The sequence below is a fragment of the Equus asinus genome, chromosome 5 (assembly GCF_041296235.1).
Source record: "Equus asinus isolate D_3611 breed Donkey chromosome 5, EquAss-T2T_v2, whole genome shotgun sequence".
NCBI lineage: Eukaryota > Metazoa > Chordata > Mammalia > Perissodactyla > Equidae > Equus > Equus asinus.
The window spans coordinates 86,628,663-86,647,892 of record NC_091794.1 but is presented as its reverse complement, the minus strand read 5'-3'; the positions used below and the strand labels follow the sequence as shown (position 1 = coordinate 86,647,892).

The 19,230-nt window shown below is 41.2% G+C and overlaps 1 protein-coding gene across 1 annotated transcript in view; it reads left to right on the top strand.

Annotated features, from left to right (window-relative positions):
- LOC106830530 (protein argonaute-4) overlaps window positions 1-13,781 on the top strand; it is a 34,285-nt gene extending 20,504 nt beyond the window's left edge. The window contains exons 14-18 of the mRNA XM_044770335.2: window positions 565-880; window positions 1,023-1,157; window positions 7,036-7,137; window positions 7,401-7,600; window positions 9,944-13,781. Of these exons, the coding sequence (XP_044626270.1) occupies window positions 565-880; window positions 1,023-1,157; window positions 7,036-7,137; window positions 7,401-7,600; window positions 9,944-10,052 (862 nt within the window). The 3' untranslated portion in view covers window positions 10,053-13,781. The remainder of the gene's footprint in view (window positions 1-564; window positions 881-1,022; window positions 1,158-7,035; window positions 7,138-7,400; window positions 7,601-9,943) is intronic.
- Window positions 13,782-19,230: the final 5,449 nt, after the last annotated feature.

The following is a 19,230-nucleotide window of genomic DNA, read 5'->3' as shown; positions in this document are numbered from 1 at the left end:
ACAGGACAAAATAAAATTCCTGCCCTAGTGGAGTTTACATTGTGTTTGTGTGTGTGTGTGTGTGTGTAGAAAGTAAATAAAATAAATATGTAAAATATGTGGTGTAAGTGATAAATACTATCAGTAAAAATAAAATAGGGAAGGACATAGATTGATTCTCTTTTCTAAGTCTCATATCTTAAAAAGAAGTGGGGCTTTTATCCCAGTTCCATGTACATCCTGCAGTTCTGTATCCACTGTAGAAATCTCAGGATTCCAAGAAAGCCTGTTCTGGAGAAATTTTCCCTTTACACGTAGAGATTTTGTTAAATTTGGATCGGGTCCTCTTTTTTAATTCTTCCCTTCTGACTATTACAGAGGAACCGTCTTGACTTCTTCGGTCAATTCAGATGCATTATACTGGGTGGCACAGCTGCTCAGTGGGCCTTAGAGTTCTCTACCAATGGGCACAAGTCTTTATTCTCTTTTATAAGATTATACCTGTGATTGTATCTGGTGAGCTGACTCAACACAAACATTGTCATCTGTGTGTCTGAGTGGCAATGTCTCCTTAAATCTGAGCAGGCCCTCGGTGTTCCAGCAGCCTGTCATCTTCCTGGGAGCGGATGTCACACACCCTCCGGCAGGGGATGGGAAGAAGCCTTCCATTGCTGCTGTGGTTGGCAGTATGGACGGCCACCCCAGCCGGTACTGTGCCACTGTTCGGGTGCAGACCTCCCGCCAGGAGATCTCCCAGGAGCTCCTCTATAGTCAGGAGGTCATCCAGGACCTTACTAACATGGTTCGAGAGCTGCTCATCCAGTTCTACAAATCCACGCGCTTCAAACCCACTCGGATCATCTATTACCGTGGAGGAGTGTCTGAGGGACAAATGAAACAGGTACTCTCATGATCTCATAGTTACCCTCTGGGGCTTCTAGGTGTCTGGCAGAGCTTCCTCCCATCTGCCACTCTGGGTAAATCAGATCTGAGAGATTTCAAGTGAGTTCTCAACTAAACATCATTCCATTTCTAACTCCTAGGTAGCTTGGCCAGAACTAATAGCAATTCGAAAGGCATGTATTAGCTTGGAAGAAGATTACCGGCCAGGAATAACCTATATTGTGGTACAGAAAAGACATCACACACGACTCTTCTGTGCAGATAAAACAGAAAGGGTAAGAAAACATAGGATAAGCTTCATTATCTGATGCACGTAAATGTGTTTTTGAGTGGGCATACATACAGGTTTTTTTTTCTAAAAGCAGAAGTGCCTAATAGTCATTTAATAAATATACTAACTACAGTCGATCTTAGATGACCAGTTCTGAATGATACAGGCTTCAAGACTGAATATTTCTCTTGTGTGACAGAAATGCTGGTTTGTAGAGTTTTTAGGGGGGAGGTCAGAAACATGCCAGGTAACTAGGATGATAAGGCAACCTCCTGAAGGGCAGATTTATCTGTTTGGGGTTTACTGCCATTTGCTACTTTTTGCTGCTAGTGCCCGGGGCGTGGTTCTAGAGTATAAAGAAACATTTCTCTTCCAAATGATTTTGTATCAGTTCAGTGGATTCTTAGGGTACCAATTTTGAGTGTTTCTGATGTCACACTTACTAACCATGGGCAAGTTACTTAACTTCTCTAAGCCATGATGTTCTCAACTGTAAAATGTATTAAGAACAATATCTGTTTCACAGGGTTGTTGTAAGGATTAAGTTAATAAATGAATATTCATTTGGGGTACAATTCCAAGCACTTGATAAAAGACATTTTCTGTATTCTATCTATTTATAATCTGATATTTCTGGCTAAAATAGGTAAGTTTAGGTGTATAATATTGGATGACTTTGCTTCTATATTTTTTGTGACATTACTTCATCTGTTCCAGACCCTCCCTGATCCTCCCCCAGGGAGACCAGTTCTTTCTGTTGCCTAATCTTGTAATCTGGGTCACTCCCATTATTTTCTAGAACAGCCCTTAGTTTTTGTCTCTAATCCAAGGCTGAGTTGTTTCTTTTTGTTTTCTGAATCCTTGGAGAACTGAGGTTTTCTCCTTGGGCCCCACGTTCACCAATCAGCTCAGACTCAAAGTGCTGTTTTCTAAGTTACCCAAACCGTGACTCAGTGGTACTTCTTAGACTCTGCTAATACGGATTCTCTGAAGTCTGGCCGGAGCTCTGGGCACAAAACATCCCGCCACCCCCTCCTTAACTGCATTGTCACCTCTTCATCCCGCTGGCAGCTTGCTATCCATATAGCTTTAGGACTTGGATTATCTTTCTAAAACCCCAAGCTGTGTCATAGTTTTGTTCTTTACCGTCCTGTGTCACTCCTAGCCTTTCAAGATTGCCGGTCCCAGTCTTTGGTCTACTTTACACCCCCGACCCTTCCCAGTATCTTCACTTCTCTAAATATGCCTCTTGCCTGTCTCCAACTCTGAATCAGTCCACTTGCCCATTTTCTTTACTTCTACTTTTAGGCTGATAGGGCTTGCTGAGGGAAAAAGTCATTTGTTTAATAATGAACCATATTACAAATTCATGATAGCAAATCTCAGCCAGGCCTTTGATGCTGCAATTTTTTCATGTATCCTGTTCTCCATAGCATCTGTTCCAAAGCTTTATACTCTTCTCAATTCCCCAACCATATCCATGACACCTTCATTGCCAACAATTTACCTTGCCAACGATAGAACAACCTTCTATTTCCCCCAGAAAACAAAATCTAGAAGGCATGAGTTTCCTTGGCTTCCTCTCCTCTACTTTCAAGTTTAGTTAAAGCTTGTGTTTTCATATCTCCTTCCTCATGTCCTAGAGGCTAATCTCTACACCTATGCTTTCTTTTCCCCCACTTACACTTGTGTTCCTAATCTTTCCTGCCTTCTCTAGAGCCTTACTTCATTAATTACCTATTATTTCCCAAAATTTCAATCTTTCCCATTCTGTTGCCTCCTTCTCACCCTCTAAAGTTTCTCACTCTTCCTCAGTCCCCGCGATAAACTTGCCTTCACTCGGCCTCTCCTTCAGTCAACCTGCCACCTTATCTTTCCTTTGTTTCATGACCAAACTTTTAAGGAAAAAAATGACTTGACTTTCTATCTGTACCTTCTCACATCATGGTTCGATTCTCTATAGGCTTTGATTTCAATGACTCCATCGAAGTTGTTCCCTCAATGACTTGATCATTTTGAATCTAGCAATATCTTATCAGGTTCCCACACTGACCTCTGGAGCACGTAGGATGATTGCCTTCTTTGGCCTTAGCAATGTGACTTTCCAGGAACGCTACCCACCTCTGTAATCAGTCTTTGACCCCCGCTTCCTCCCCTGTCCATTAAACACTGATGTTTCCTGACATTTCATACTTCTCCCTCTTCTCAATTTCAGTTCTCTTTAGTCTCACCTACTTTCCTGGATTCATGTGTTTTCTTATAGATTCCTAAATCTGTATTTCCAGCTCTAGACTTTTCTCGGCAGCTCCTGATCTGCACTTCCAATTATCTACCAGACATATTTACTTAAAGGCTCTATAGGCATTGTATCAGTCAAGATAGGCTAGGCTGTGCTGTGCTACCAAAAAACTCCAAAGTCTTAGTGGCTTACAAAGATTTCTTTCTTTTTTTTAAAAAAGATTTTATTTTTCCTTTTTCTCCCCAAAGCCCCCCGGTACATAGTTGTGTTTATTTAGTTGTGGGTCCTTCTAGTTGTGGCATGTGGGATGCCACCTCAGCATGGCCTGATGACCGGTGCCATGTCCAAGCCCAGGATTTGAACCGGCAAAACCCTGGGCCGCCGAAGCAGAGTGCTTGAACTTAACCACTCGGCCACGGGGCCGGCCCCACGAAGATTTATTTCTTGCTCACATTACACATTCGTTGTGGCTCTGCTGCAGCTGTGACCCTGCTGTCCTCCCTTTGGAGGCTAGACTGACATAGAAGCATCTCTTTGGAACATTGCCAGTCATTGTAGTAGAGGGGGAAAGAGATAAACGACGCGACGTGTGCTGGCTCTCAAACTTCTGCCCAGAAGTAACACGTTTCAGGACACGTTTTATCAGCCAAACCAAGTTACATGGCCACTGCTGAGTTAATTGGGTGGGGATGTATGATCCTCCCCCAGGGAGGGGCACGGGAATATTTGGCCCCAGTGATACAAACTACCACAGGCACTTTAAGCAAAACACGTCTAAACCTTCTACTTATTGTTTTATCCTCTTCCAAAACCGTTCCACCCCCAGTGTTCCTTTTCTTCTGTTACTTGGCATCACTGTATATTGAGTCAGCCAAGCTAGAAACTTCAGGGTTGTCTTTTAATTCTTCTTCTCCTTTACTGTCCTCCCATGTCCAGTTGGTCAAATAGTCCTCTGTGTTCTGCCCTGAAATTTTTTTTAAGTATGATTGACATACAACATTATATGAGGTTCAGGTGTATAACATAGTAATTTGATAATTATATACTACATTACAAAGTGCTCACCATGATAAGTCTCGTAGCCTTCTGTCACCATCAAAGTTGTTACAATGTTATTGACCGCATTCCCTATGCTTTAGTTTACATTTCTGTGACTTATTTATTTTGTAGCTGAAAATTTGTACTTCTTAATCCCCTTCACGTGTTTCACCCATGCTTTCTTATGGTGGTCAGTATTTTCCCAAGATAGCCAAAACATAACATTTTAGTTTCGTCTTTTACCACGCCCTCATACACCTTCCATTTCCCGTGTACATTGAGCATTTTTATCCCTGGAATGACCACATCCATCCTACTCCTTTTTTTGATTGTTTTTATTAAGGTATAATATAGATACAGTAAAATTTACCCTTTTTAGTGTACTGTCCTGCAAATTTTGACAAATGCATATAGTTGTGTAACCACCACCTCAGTAAAGATGTAGAATGAGTCTATCACACACAAAACTTCTCTCATGCCTTTTTGTAGTCAACCCTTTCCCTCACCTACAGCCCCTGGCAACCGTTGGTATGTATTCTGTCCCTATAGTTTTGTGTTTTTTCCAGAATGTCATATAAATGGAATCCCATATCCTTTGAGTCTGGCGTCTTTTACTTAGCATAATGCTTCTGAGATTCATTCAAGTTATCGTGTGTATCAGTAGTTTGTTTCTTTTTATTGCTGAGTAGTATTTCATGATAGAGATGAATCACAGTTTATTTATCCATTCCTTTTTTTTTTTTTTTTTGAGGAAGATTAGCCCTGAGCTAACATCTGCCACCAATCCTCCTCCTTTTGCAGAGGAATACTGGCCCTGAGCTAACATCCGTGCCCATCTTCCTCTACTTTATATGTAGGACGCCTGTCACAGCATGGCTTGCCAAGCAGTGCCATGTCCACACCTGGGATCCGAACCAGTGAATCCCGGGCTGCTGAAGTGTAACGTGCGCACTTAACCACTGCACCATCGGGCCAACCCCTGTTTATCCATTCCAGATGTGAAGGGATATTTGGAGTGTTTCCCGTTTTTATCCCATCCCCTCTTTCAGCTGCTACTTATCCTATCAGGCATGATTCCACTATTTCCTCCCACCAGTTTTTCTCGGTGCCTTCTATAATGCCCTCATCACATTGCATTGTGGTCTGTTGTATATGGTTTTCATGAAGGGCAGGAGGGAAGTTGGCTAGTTTTCTCTCTGCCTCTGTCTCTCATCCCCAACCTCTGCTGCAGAGCCTTACACACGGATGCTCAAGCAGTAACTGTTGAATTGAACCTGCCTGGATCCCCTTTTTCCCCAGAGCATCCCCTTTCTAGGCTCTGATCTGTAGCCTCCAAGAGATTTTTTAAAAAGGGATTCTATGGTGAAATAAGTTTGGGGATCACTATATATTCCATCTCCCTCTTAAATTACTAAATAAGCCTTCTGAATCTCTATTATGAAGCAAAGGCTCTGAGAAGTCATACAGTAGAAAATCCTTTTTAACTTTGGCTTAATCCGGTATTTCTCAAATTTGACCACAAAACACCTAAACACATGCTGCAGAATTAATATTCCCAAAGCACACACTTTGTGAAACAATGCTGGAACTATTATAACTCAGTTACGTTTCCTCTTGTCCAGCTAGGTACCCAAGTTCACATACGAATTTGATGGAATGAAACTTTTCTATACTCATAGATGTTCTTGGATGCATTGATGTATGCTATTCAACTGAAAGTTACAGTAGTTAGAATGGAGCCAAATAAATTCCCATCAAATTTGTGGCTATATGCTAAATAAACTTCCTCATATGGAATCCTGCTGTACAGCAAAAGAGGATGAAAATTGGCCAAATAGCAAGATTCAATTCCTTTCCTTGTAAATGCACTTCTGAAGTTTCCCTCTCTGCTTTCCTAGAAGTTTGATTTTTAGGGTTTTGGCTATGGAAGAACTTTAGAATTTTAAAAGTGTAAGAGATCATCACCTAATTTTGTAGCTAGTTAGACTGAGACCCAAAGATATTACACTTTCCTCAAGATATGTAGTTGCAAGGCTAGGCCTACAACTGAAACTCTTGTTTTCCTAATTCCCATTTCAGCGCATTCCTCCTGATAATGTATGTGCCAGTGACTTACTAATCCCATAAAAGTATTAGTTTTGTTGAACCTGGTGAACCAGTTTAAAGATTCCTTCATCTTTACTTTTACTGAAAGTTGTGGATTTTTTTTTTTACTCTAAGTGAGGGCTAGAACTGATTTTTTTCTCAGGAAGCTTCTCCATTGTAGCTGTCTTCCCCCCCCCGCCCCCCCCCCCCCCGTGAAGGTACCAATGTGTCATCTGTAAATAGATAACAAAAATGCAGCCCAAAGCCACAGGCAAAATAATTCTTTGTCTGGATTCCCCCAGAGAAACCATGGAGGATATTTGTTTGAGAAAATACTTAAGGATGAAATGGTTAGGCTAACGGAAAATTACAGAAAATTCAACATCTTGAATTAAACTGGTTTTCAAGACTTCAATTAAGAGCAGTTTACCAACTTGTTATCAATTAACACATAAAAGAAAAAAAGTGGCCTGAGCTCAGTTTGGCCCTTCGATGACTAATTATACCTTTTTTTTGGTAGGTGGGGAAAAGTGGCAATGTACCAGCAGGCACTACAGTGGATAGCACCATCACACATCCGTCGGAGTTTGACTTTTACCTCTGTAGTCATGCAGGAATTCAGGTAATTTGGAAGCTGGTCCAGATCGTTGACTTGATAGGGAGATGTTTGCAAATTTAGCAACTAGCTTGAGTAGACTTGTTTTAGAACACTATGCGAACTCTGTTAAAGCTTATTTCCTAGAGCTGTTATCTTTTGGTCCAGGTCTCTGCTTTTAGGTGTGCTGGGCAGGAATACTTCTGACTTTAAGGAGTAGGTTTCACGTCTCTTTTCTCAGGTAGTCAACCCATGTCAGAAATATATTAATCATAAAACTCTCTCTCCAGGGAACCAGCCGTCCTTCACATTACCAGGTCTTGTGGGATGACAACTGCTTCACTGCGGATGAGCTCCAGCTGCTAACTTACCAGCTATGTCACACCTATGTGCGGTGTACGCGCTCAGTCTCTATTCCAGCCCCTGCATATTATGCCCGACTTGTAGCATTCAGGGCAAGGTATCATTTGGTGGATAAGGATCATGACAGGCAAGTTTCTCAGTCACAATAAAATCTCTTTGTGTCTATGTTAGCAGTGTGTTAAAAAAAAAATGAGCTACTACAGAAAACTTTTTGGAGGTGTTAAACTTCCTTTTAGGGTTTAAATTTCAAGGAGCAAATAAAATTGTGTGTGCCTTCAAGAGCTTATACTGTGACTTTTGATCCAAGAAGTGTTCAGGCTTGTTCATACTTGTATGGTGTGTCTAAAGTCTGCCCAAAGAAAGAAGTCTAATTTGGAGCTGCCTGTGGTTTTCCGAGAGAGCCAAATGCATTTTGGTTCTGCTCAGGTCCCAAGCAGCCTCAAAAAGTGGCCGACATGGTTCCCTCGCTCCAATCAGAGCAGTCACAGGCCTGTGGATTCTACTTCATGCAAGGGGAAGTCCTGACCTGTTCACTTTGTTTTCAGGACAGTCTGGAAGAATGCACCAGAATGAACCTGGATGTATATGTGGGAGAAGGAGGGGTGCCAGACCATTCTCACCCCCAAATAGGGATCTCAAGAGAATCAGACATTTTGACCCATTACTGAGCTACTATTAAATAGCTAAACAAGCTCTTTGCATTAATTTTCTTCTCGAAATGACCATCTGTGAAGTGTAGCAGTTTCTGGGCTCTTCCCCAAGTCTGAATTCAGCTGCTAAATAGTAGGCATTCCACTGCAAGTCTATTTCTGTAAGGGTTGAAAATACGCTATTATGGAAAATGCCCAGCTGTGGCTTTGTACCTTCCATTCTGTAATACATCTGTTCATTCAACATGTTCATTAGATATTGACTGTGTGCCCGGCACTGTGTTAGGTACTAAAAACACTAAGATGAAGAAGATATGTTTCCTGGGATTTTATGTTTCGTTATGGAAACAATACAAGCAAATGTGGAACTGACAATTAGCCCAGAGCAGTATAGATGAAAGTGCAATGGGACATCCGAGCAAAGGCTGTTAGAGATGATTTCATAGCTGGATGGCTAGGATTTGGCTCTACAAAGAAGAGAAAAGGATTTTCCAGGCAGAGGGAATAACGGACACAAAGAAGAGAAAGCAAGTGCCATGTTTGGACAATAACACTTTTTTTTTTGGCTGGAGCAAGTGAAAGGGGAATAGCAGGCATGATGCTGGGAAAGTATATTAGAGCAAGATTGTATTTGTTAAATGTAAAAATCTATTCCTGGGATAAAAAAATGGTACTTAGTGAATTGAGAGTGAGTGGCAGAGAAGAGGATGAAGTAAAAGATGACTAAGACTTTGAGTCTAGATGATAAGGATAATAATAATTTAAGTAGAGAAGGCAGAAGAGGAATGATGATTGACACTTTACCAAGCCCTTTATATCACACGGGACCCTTAAGAGTTATGTTTGGAAGTTGTTATTATTATCCTGAAAGACCAAAGTTCAGAGGAGTTGTTGCTTGTCCAAGGTCATATAGCTAGTGAGACTGGTGGCATAGCAACATTTGCAGAGTGTCCCCTAAGTTACAGCACTGTGCTAGGTACATATATTCATTTATTCATTCAACAAATGGTTATTGAGGTTATACTATGTGCCAGGCACTAGAGATCCAGAGGTAAGATAGATGAAGTTGCTGCTTTCTTGGAGTTTGTATCCCAGAGGGGGGATAATTAGCCAATTAATAATTTAATATCAATTGTGTTTATTTCAAATGAAAGAAAAGTAGAGGATTCTGTAAAAGCATGTTCCAAGTGGTTCTGACCTGAACTTTGGAGTTAGGGAAAACTTTGGGGGGGAATGACATTTGACTGAAGCATAAAGGACAAGTAGGCATTAAGCAGACATAAAGGACAATGGAAGTTCTTACATCCGCACTGTTAAGGATTTGGGTCTTTTTTATTTATTTATTTTGCTGAGGAAGATTAGCCCCAAGCTAACATCTGTTGCCAATCTTCCTCCCTTTTTGCTTGAGGAAGAGTAGCCCTGAGCTAACATCTGTGCCAGTCTTCCTCTGCTTTATATGTGGGTCGCCACCACAGCATGGCTGACAAGTGGTGTCGGTCCATACCAGAGATCCGAACCCACAAACCCGAGCTGCCAAAGCAGAGTGCGCCAAACTTAACCACCGCACCGCGGGGAAGGTCCCCAAGTATTTGCGTCTTTGCAGACATTATCTCATTTAATTATTGCAGCAGTCCATTAAATAAGTTGTATTGCATTTTTCAGTTGAGCAAACTGATGTTTAGAGAGACATTACAAATGATTTAAGGAGCCGCAGCCTGAGCCTAAGATCTTGAATCCAGTACTATTCGTGCTATTTGAAACATGCGAAGTTTGAAGCGGTCTTTTGTTACACCTGGTTTTTTGCTTTATTCTCTTTACAGTGCAGAAGGCAGTCATGTGTCAGGACAGAGCAATGGCCGAGATCCTCAGGCCTTGGCTAAAGCTGTGCAGATCCACCATGATACCCAGCACACGATGTATTTTGCCTGAGAATCTCAGAAAAAGAGCTCCACCAATTTGGCACCGCAGCCTCAAAATGTTTCAAATGCCTACCGCCTCTAGAAAGCACCAAGTTGACTTCAGGTGGTCTTCTACCAGCAGCTCGGAATAGTTGCACTGAATCTATACTTTGCAGCACTGTCTGATGCATCAACAAAATTGAGCCATTTTTTTAAAGTAATAGATACTCTTAGATTGTCTTTTCTGATGCACTGGACTGAATTTTTACCTCAACATGCAAAGGCTGATCAGCCTGAACTTTCTAGGACTTTACAAGAAAGGTTTCTATGGAATATTTTGCTAGCTGTGGTGTTCACCGCATCCCTCTAGTCTTATAAGAGATTATTCCTTTTTTCTGTATTCATCAAGTGGGGCGTATGCATAAGTGGGAGAGAAAAACCAAACAATCTACTTCAGTTCGGTGTAACTATTTAATTGTGTGGGTCCATAGACTTTTTAATGGAGGTTTCTGACTTCACCACTGTAAATGCCTTTAACGAGCATTGATTTTTGAAAGTTTTACAGAGTTTTATTAGTTTTACTACTTTATCCTGTTGATCTTTACAGACTTGTGCTGGTGTAAGTACAGGCTGCCAGGCAATTGCACTATACGTGGCTGCAGATTCAGAAAGGCAGTTCCTTTATTTGGTTGACTCTGGTGATTGTGTAACACAAACAGATGTGACACACGTCGCGGTGACAGATTACACTGTCATGGCAAAAGTACTCACACTTTCCCCTCTTTGAAAAAAAATTAGCTTTTAGTATTTTTCAAAGTTTTCAAAAGTGCCCATTTTATGCTGCTATGTGGTTTGTTAGATCTAAATGATTTTTAAACTTTTCTCATAGAAAGTTAACTTTGGCAATAAACATTTTTTAAGGTCCCTCCTCTTCCTTCCCCAACAATGTAGTTTTCTAGATGAGATCTCAGTATGATTTTATCAGCTATTTCTTATAGATCATAATCTGGCAATTTCTGAAACCAGTCAGAAAAGACATATATTTCCATGCCTTTTTAAAGAATTATTTTTATCTGTTTTATAGTCACAGTTGGTGTCCTGTCACTTTGTTTTAAAATAAGCTAGAACCAGGATGCTTCCTTATTGGATAGGCTTTGCCAATCCTTAAGGTACATTGAGTGATGCTGCAACTTGCAAAAAATGTACCAGCGTTTAAAAGTTTTTTTCCTGGGAATCAAGGTTACTCGCACAATTACTTGCAGTGCAAATTTTTTGCTTCTCTTTCAACCTGAAATGTACTTGGTGTGGTTCCCTTCCTTTTATTAAGCTAAAACTGCATAGAAAAGGTTGATTTTTCTTAATAGATTCTGAATTCTCTTCACAGAGAGACAGGATTCCTTTCTTGTCCAAACAAAGGGAGTTGATCTAAAGCAAGCATCAGTTAAAGTGTAGGGGAAAATGTATTTTGTATTTAGTGTAGATAATACTTTGTGAATGGACAACAGTTACATACAGTCTTGGTAGTTCCAGCCAGTGTTTCCTAGCCCAAATTTTACTGACTTCTGATTCTCTGTCCTGGAACCTGAGGACTGAGAGCTGGAAAAGGAGATGAAAGGCCCAGAGCCACACTCCATATGGCTGAGGAACGTGCTAGGGGAAGAGACAGACACGATGTGGTAAAATGGTTTTGCCACCTCTATCTGGAAACTGCCGGGGGGGGAAACACTGGATCTGATGGTGAAAGGTGTTTGCTTGAACTCATTAGCCAGTCCAAATCTCTTAAACTAGCCTTCTCAAATCCCAGCAATATAAAGCACTGTTTTTCTTCAGTCTCTTAAACAAGCTTGTAAATACATTGAGGTTTACATTTCCACATGCTGCTGATCAGTGGCGCCACCAGTGTTTGCTGAGACTGGTCTCTGAGAGTTTTATAATGTGTATCAAGTCCTCTAGCTCATTAGGATGAGTAGGTATTCTCTGCAGTATCTTCTTCTCTGCAGATAGTGGGAAGAAAGCAAGCTCTGTAATTGAGGCACAACATAGGCAGGAGTGAAGAGATGGCAGATGTTAATTTCTTAAGCTTTTCCCTTTTTGCAAATACCTCACTTGGATAATACAAATCAGGACTTGTTGGTGAGGGGCTGGCTGCTGCTTTTATTCACAGTTGTTCAGGGAGAGCACAAAATACCCTTCAGCATGGCCATCCTGGACCCATGAGGAGGAAAAAACGGAAGCTTTTTTAGGAAAAGGACTCACTGGAGTCCAGGATGTGAAGAACTCTTGGTGGTTGGCTGGCTGGCCAGCGGGCAGCACACCTGCACTTGAGTGCCTGCGGCTTGCTTGTTAATAACGCACAGAAGAAGCGTCACTTCTCACCATCTCCTGGCGTGTATGGAGCCAAGAGCGAGGCAGAGTGCCGGGAAGCCCTGATTCGCTTGCCTGCAATTAGGCTATACGCTTGACCTTGAACTCTACAGTTTGTATGACCTCAGTCAGTCCTAGGACACTGGGGTAAATCAGTGTGGTGGTGGAGGAAAAGCCGGGAGGCCTATTTTTATAGGAACACAGTACCTTTAAAGGTGCAATGCTGTCGTTTGGGACGAAAGGAAAGAAATATGGAAGAACTGGGATTATTGGAAAAAATTTGCTGAGGGGTGAATCTTTAAGAGGTAATCACTGCGGAGTCAGAGTTGCAGCAATCCTATTGCCAGCAAGTCTGAATGCATAGTTTTAATTCGGCTTGACAGTTTGAATACATAACCCCTCGGGACTGACCGAATCGTTATGCATGTGTCAATCAATGGGAGGTGTGCATTCTCTAGAAGTAGGTTTAGGCTGTTTGGTTTTTTAAAACACAGCCTGTTTAGGCACTGTCATGTGGTGTGAAAGATTTAAGTGTAGCAATGCTAAAGAGTAACAATTTGGGGATAAGGCGCGGGGACATTAAGAGAGTGGTGAAGATCCAAATGTTGAACCAATTATGTTTGTTGCTGTTGTTAGCTAGTGAACCCTGAGTGGTTTATAAAGTGAACTAGCTGGTTGATGCAGCTGGCGGTCTGGGCAGGCAGAACATATTCAGTCTTACTGTAAATTCTATTTGCTGCTTCCAAAGGTGATGATTTATAAGCAGACGTATTCTATATGGTCTGTATTTTAGGATCTGGTGCCCAGCCTATATCAGAGCTTACCTACCAGGCTCAGCTACCTATCCTTTCTGTGGGAAAAGGTAATCCACTGTTTAACAAGGCTCACCCCCTCTGCCCTCTGCGAGCTACCCTTCGTGGATGTGCTGTAAGATTTTCTTGCTCAATAGCAAGGCGGTAGCTCTGCTTTCATTTTAAGAAAGTGGAGCCTGAGGGCATTGTATCAATACTGCTTCAACTCCAAGGATTTTTCCTTGTAAAATTAAAGGGAAGATCTTGTTATGGATTAACCATTTTCTTATCCCTTGCTATTGACATATTCATGCTCTTTCTATGTCTAGTGGCTGAAAATGTTTGCATTTGTTCCTTTGACTAATGGTGTAATTTTTTTTCTATATTGTTAGGCCTGTAACGTTTTAAAATGTATTTTATTAAATTTGGACTGGATGTATGTCTCTAGCAATACGAGGTACTTTCTGAACTATTAAGGGAGAGGTGGTATCCCCATGTTGAGATAAGATGATGGTTGTTTAAATTTTGCAATTTTTTCTTTTGGCCTGCAGGGATATTTTGTGTTCATGTGTCCAAAAAAGAATAAATCGGCATTCTCGTGCCAACAGTTGTTTTTCTTTTGTCTATTTCAATTGTCTAATAAATATGGAATATACTGTAATGGCAACATACATGATTGCTTTTTAAAAACAATTTCCTCAATTTAAGAAATTTGAGAAAAAGGACAGTGGGAAAACTTTGTGTTTTTACCTCCTGGTTCTCCCTATATTTAGAAATTGTTATTTGGGAATGTTAAAAGAGCTTCTTGCAATATTTCACATATGAAAACTTTTGCAAGATTCCTCAGGGTTCTGGTTATAGCTCTTAATGGGAAGATCTATTTAAGTGATGTTTCGAGAAAAATCTACCATCTCCAGATGGCAGTATGGCCACATACTTTATAGGACTGACTTCTCCAGAGGAAGAGCTGCTCCAATTCACCCAACCTGGGGCTCTCCAAAATCATATCTTTTAAAACACATAGATAAGGAGAACAGATTGGTGGTTACCAGAGGGGAAGGGGTTGGGGGAGGGTGAAAGAAGTAAAGGGGCGTATCGTATAGTGACAGATAAAAACTAGGCTATTGGCAGTGAATATGATACAGTCTATACAGAACCTGATCTATAATAACGTACAGCTGAAATTTACACAATGTTATAAGCCAATGTGACCTCAATAACATAATTTAAAAATAATTCTCACCATCAAAGCCCTTTTGTTAAGTCGTGGCAGGGTTAAAGCAGAGATTGGCATGATATGGCCCTATCCTCAGAGAATTTATAGTTGACCAGAGGAGCAAGTCCTGCACACAACTAACTCTGCTTCAGTTAGTTGTTTTTTCCATCAGCACAATATCCCTCTCTCTATATTTAGCAGTTATCAAACATTTCTCATCAACCCAATGCATGCCAAGCTCTGCCTAGGTGCTGGGAACACAAAAGAGTAAAAACAGTTCTTCACAATTCATTCTAATATGGCATGGGGTGGGGAGGAGGAGGCAGCGAGATTAACATTACTTGAGTTCCTAGTATACGCCGGTCACTTTAGACTGATGTCTTTAATCCCAACAACAGTCCTTTGAGGTTGATAGTGGTATCCTCATTTTAAAGATGAGGAATCAGCTTCAAAGGTTAAATAGCACACAGTTACTGAGTGGCAAAGCTAGAATTTTAAGTCTATGCTTGTCTAACTTCCTTACACCTGCTACTGAGCATGAAATCATAGGAATCTAGAAGGGACAACAACAACTTTTTGCCGTGGGGAGTCAGGAAGGACTTCACAGTGGTGGTGAGTTTTAGGATAGATCCTGAAGCATCAGCAGGAATTTGCCAGGTGGACAAGGAGGGGATGAGGGGATTCTAGACAGATTGTTCCCTTACAGTCAATTATGGTAGCTACAATTTTCACCTACTCAAATGTTGTCCCTTACTCCTTCTTTGGGTGATAGAATCCCTCTTTCTTTTGTTTTCTTTTTTTTTCCTGAGGAAGATTTGTCCTGAGCTAACATCTGCTGCCAATCTTCCTCTTTTTGTATGTGGGCTGCCTCCACAGCATGGCCAATGACAGATAAGTGAACCATGCCCCTGAACCGAACCTAGGCCGCTGAAGCAGAGTGAGCCGAGTTAACCACTAGGCCACCGAGGCTGGCCCAGAATCCCTCTTCCATATGGGAACCCCATTATTTTGCGTGTTTCAGGTGAGTCCAAATGGCCTTTCTCTCAATTCGTCCCCCACCGTTTGTGTCATGTTCATGTCCATTCTTGAATCAGTCCCTGGAGGACTGTGTTACACCAGCCAGAATGGTTCATGTGCCCACTCCTGTCTGAAGGGGTGGCCAGCAAGTACAGAAGTCACAGGCTGATTAGCACTGTTACAAGACGTGTGCCTCTTCTGTCTCTTTTTTCTCCGTCTGTTGGCTCTGATTTCCTCTGTGATGACTTTATTCTCCAGATGCTAATGGCATATCTTTCAGGAGAAGAGGGACGATATGAGATGGAGAAACTAGCAACTATATTACAAATTGCCTGGAGAAGGAAAGAAATTACTTTAGTTTAACAAACATTTCTAGAGCTCCTGTTGTGTACTAGGGAACATAAAGATGAAAGACACAAGTTCTGGCCATTGAAAGGTTCGCTTGTAAACTTGGTGGCCACACATGTAACAAGGTAGGTTTGAGAGTTAAGTGCTGTGAGAAATGTATACATGGAACCATGGGACCACTTAGAAAGATTCCTAACCCAGCCTGGGGAATGAAGGAAGACTTCTTAGAAGAAATGAACACCGAACTGTCTCATAAAGAATAAATAAGAATTTTGTAAATGAATAAAGTGGAAGAAAGTATTCTAGGAATTCTTGTCACGGCAAAGGCACAGAGGTGAAAAAAAAAGAAAGATCATAACTTGTTTGGATGAATTACAAGTAATTCCAGTACTCTTAATTTATAGAAGGTGAAGGGGGAAGTGAAGATAATAAGATTGGACCACAGAGGCAAGCACCGGTTCCTGACAGGTCAGGACTTGAATGGCATTCTAAGGAGTTTAGAGTTTATTCATGAGTTCTGGGAATAGCAGAATCTGACCTGTGTTAGTACTGGCAGTTGCGTTGTGGGTAGATTGAAGCTGAAGTTCTGCTGAAGGGAAGTTAGAGTTTTATTGCAATTTGTTGTTGTTAGTGCCAGCAAGTTGATTCCAACTCCTAGCGACCCTGCATACAGCAGAGCGGAACCCTGCCTGGTCTTTTTGTGCCATCCTCTCACCTTCTGGTGCTATATCAGACAATGCTCTGCTGCTATTCATAGGGTTTTCATGGCCACATTTTTTATGAAGTGGGTGCAGGTCCTTCTTCCTAGTCTGTGTAGTCTGGAAGCTCTGCTGAAACCTGTCCACCATGGGTGACCCTGCTGGTATTTGGAATACTGGTTGGATAGCTTTCAGCATCGCAGCAACATGCAGCCACCATGAACCCTGATGGTAAGAGCAACAAATCTTAACCAGTAGACCACCAGGGCTGGCTTTTCTTGCAATAGCCCAAGCAAGAGATAATGGGGCTTGTAGTTGAGCGATGATAATGCAGTTGGAGAGAAGGAATGAACACAAGAGACATTCAGAAAGTAGAAAAAGCAGAAATTGGTGAAAGTGGTTATAGAGAGTGAGGGGAAGTAAGTAGACCCATTAGGAAGGCTCCCAGGTTTTTGGCTCAGGTAGCTGGGTGGATAAAAGTGCCACTGAGAGAATGAACACTGAAGAAGAAGCAGATTTGTGGGAAGGAGGAAGATGGTAAGTTCAGTTTTGGACAAATTAGATTTGAGGGTATTGTATGTGAACTGGAGAAAGAGATTGGAAGCCATCAGTATACATATCTATACATATCTTATTGTTTCTGTTTCTCTGGAGAACCCTGACTAATATAGAAGGCAATTGCCCTTTTTCCTCTGACTGCTTTTAGTATCTTCTCTTTGTTTTTGATTTCCAACACTTTTACTATAATAGGCTTAGGTCTCTTTGTATTTATTCTGCTTAGAACTTTGTCTTATACATCTTTGTGAAACCAGCACACAGTGTCTGGCATATAGTAACTGCTCAATAAATGTTAGCTAATGTTATTATTTGAGGAAACTCTCCAACATGAAAGTCAGAGAACAAAACAAACAGTAAACACAACTCAAAGGCAACAGAGACCTTAGTGGCTGGCCCTGTGGCTGAGTTGTTAAGTTCACACACTCCACTTTGGCGGCCCAGGGTTTTGCTGGTTTGAATCCTGGGCGTGGACATGGCACCACTCATCAAGCCATGCTGAGGCAGCGTCCCACATAGCACAACCACAACCAGAAGGACCTACAACTAGAATATACAACTATGTACTGGGAGGCTTTGAGGAGAAGAAGAAGAAAGAAAAAAAGAAAAAAGATTGGCAACAGATGTTAGCTCAGGTGTCAATCTTTAAAAAAAAAAAGAGGAACAGAGACCATACAAAAGGAACCCAAGAGAACTGCCCCCTACATGATTGTATAGTTGTATTTTATATTCTCAGAAAGATAAAGGTAGATACTGCATACATTAAACAAGAGGAGACTATAACAGTAGGAAAAATTTAAATTAAAGAAAAATATTAAAATAGCAAGTATTTAAAAATTCATACCTGAAACAAATGAAATCCATTGACCCTCCCACAGATATTTATGGAAGCAATGCTTTAACTCCCTTACACCCTCAACTTTGCTCTCCAGTGATTCTGTCTCATCTAATTCTGAACTCTAGTCCCTGTGATCTCTCTATTTTTTTCAGGAAGATTAGCCCTGAGCTAACATCTACTGCCATTCCTCCTTTTTTTGCTGAGGAGGACTGGCCCTGAGCTAACATCCGTGCCTATCTTCCTCTACTTTATATGTGGGACACCTGCCACAGCATAGCTTGCCAAGTGGTGCATAGGTCCACACCCGGGATCCAAACTGGTGAACCCCGGGCTGCCGAAGCAGAATGTCTGAAGTTAACTGCTGCGCCAAACCAGGCTACTCGCCTGTGATCTCTTTCCTTGACTCTGCTTCTGGCCCTGGTTGGCATTTGAACCTGGTTTCTCTCATGTTTAATCCTGTTTTCTCCAACTGCCTTCACTTGGCTACCCTCAGTCTCAGTGTTCCATGTGACATTAACCCCCCACCCCCAACCCATATATGTGTATGTGAGGGGTGCAATTCAGACTTAGGAATAAGGAAGAGTTTTCAAATTCTTGTTAAAAAAGGTACCAAACACAATGGGCAATTTATTTTACATATTAACTTTCAATGCAAACACATTTTTATATAGCTGTAATCTTAACGATTTTGTATTCTGTTATTTCATTAACTATTACATAATGAACAGTTATCCTTTTTCAAGACTGAAGTCATGTCATTTTGTGGTCATAATAATTTCAAGTATGGTTTTTCTTCATGTATTTGAGACTTTTACGTGTTTAGAAGTAAGAGAAGGAGGAAGAAGGAAAGGCTATATTGACAAACCAGAGCAGCTAAGTGTTGCCACATGCACCACAGGAAGTGCAAGCAGGGACACGTGGGAGGGAATGTCAGGAAGTTGTCATGAAGTCAGGAAGCCTTGAGCTGAGTTTTGAAATACAAGTAGGTTTCCCCAGTCAGGTGGAGGAGATGTTGAGGGTTTGGGAGTTAATAAATCACACCCTTTTCTCTACACCAGATCAGAAACAACTGAGAAATAGACACAGATATTGGAGAATTAGGCAAAGAGCAAGATGTCAGCTTTATTCCTCATAAGACTTAGATAAGAGGACTTGCTTAGAAGTGAGGGCAAGTGGGAGTCTTAACGTTCTCCTTTATTTAACATACTTGCCTTCCTAGTCATAGTAAGCACAGGACAACCTTGATTTTCCACACAGGGAAGAGACTACTTTTCCAAATTTACTAATTAAGCATTTTAGAATTAAATTGAATTAAAAAATAGCATTTAAATAGCATCAAAAACATAAAATGCTTAGGGATAAATTCAAAAAAGATGTGCAAG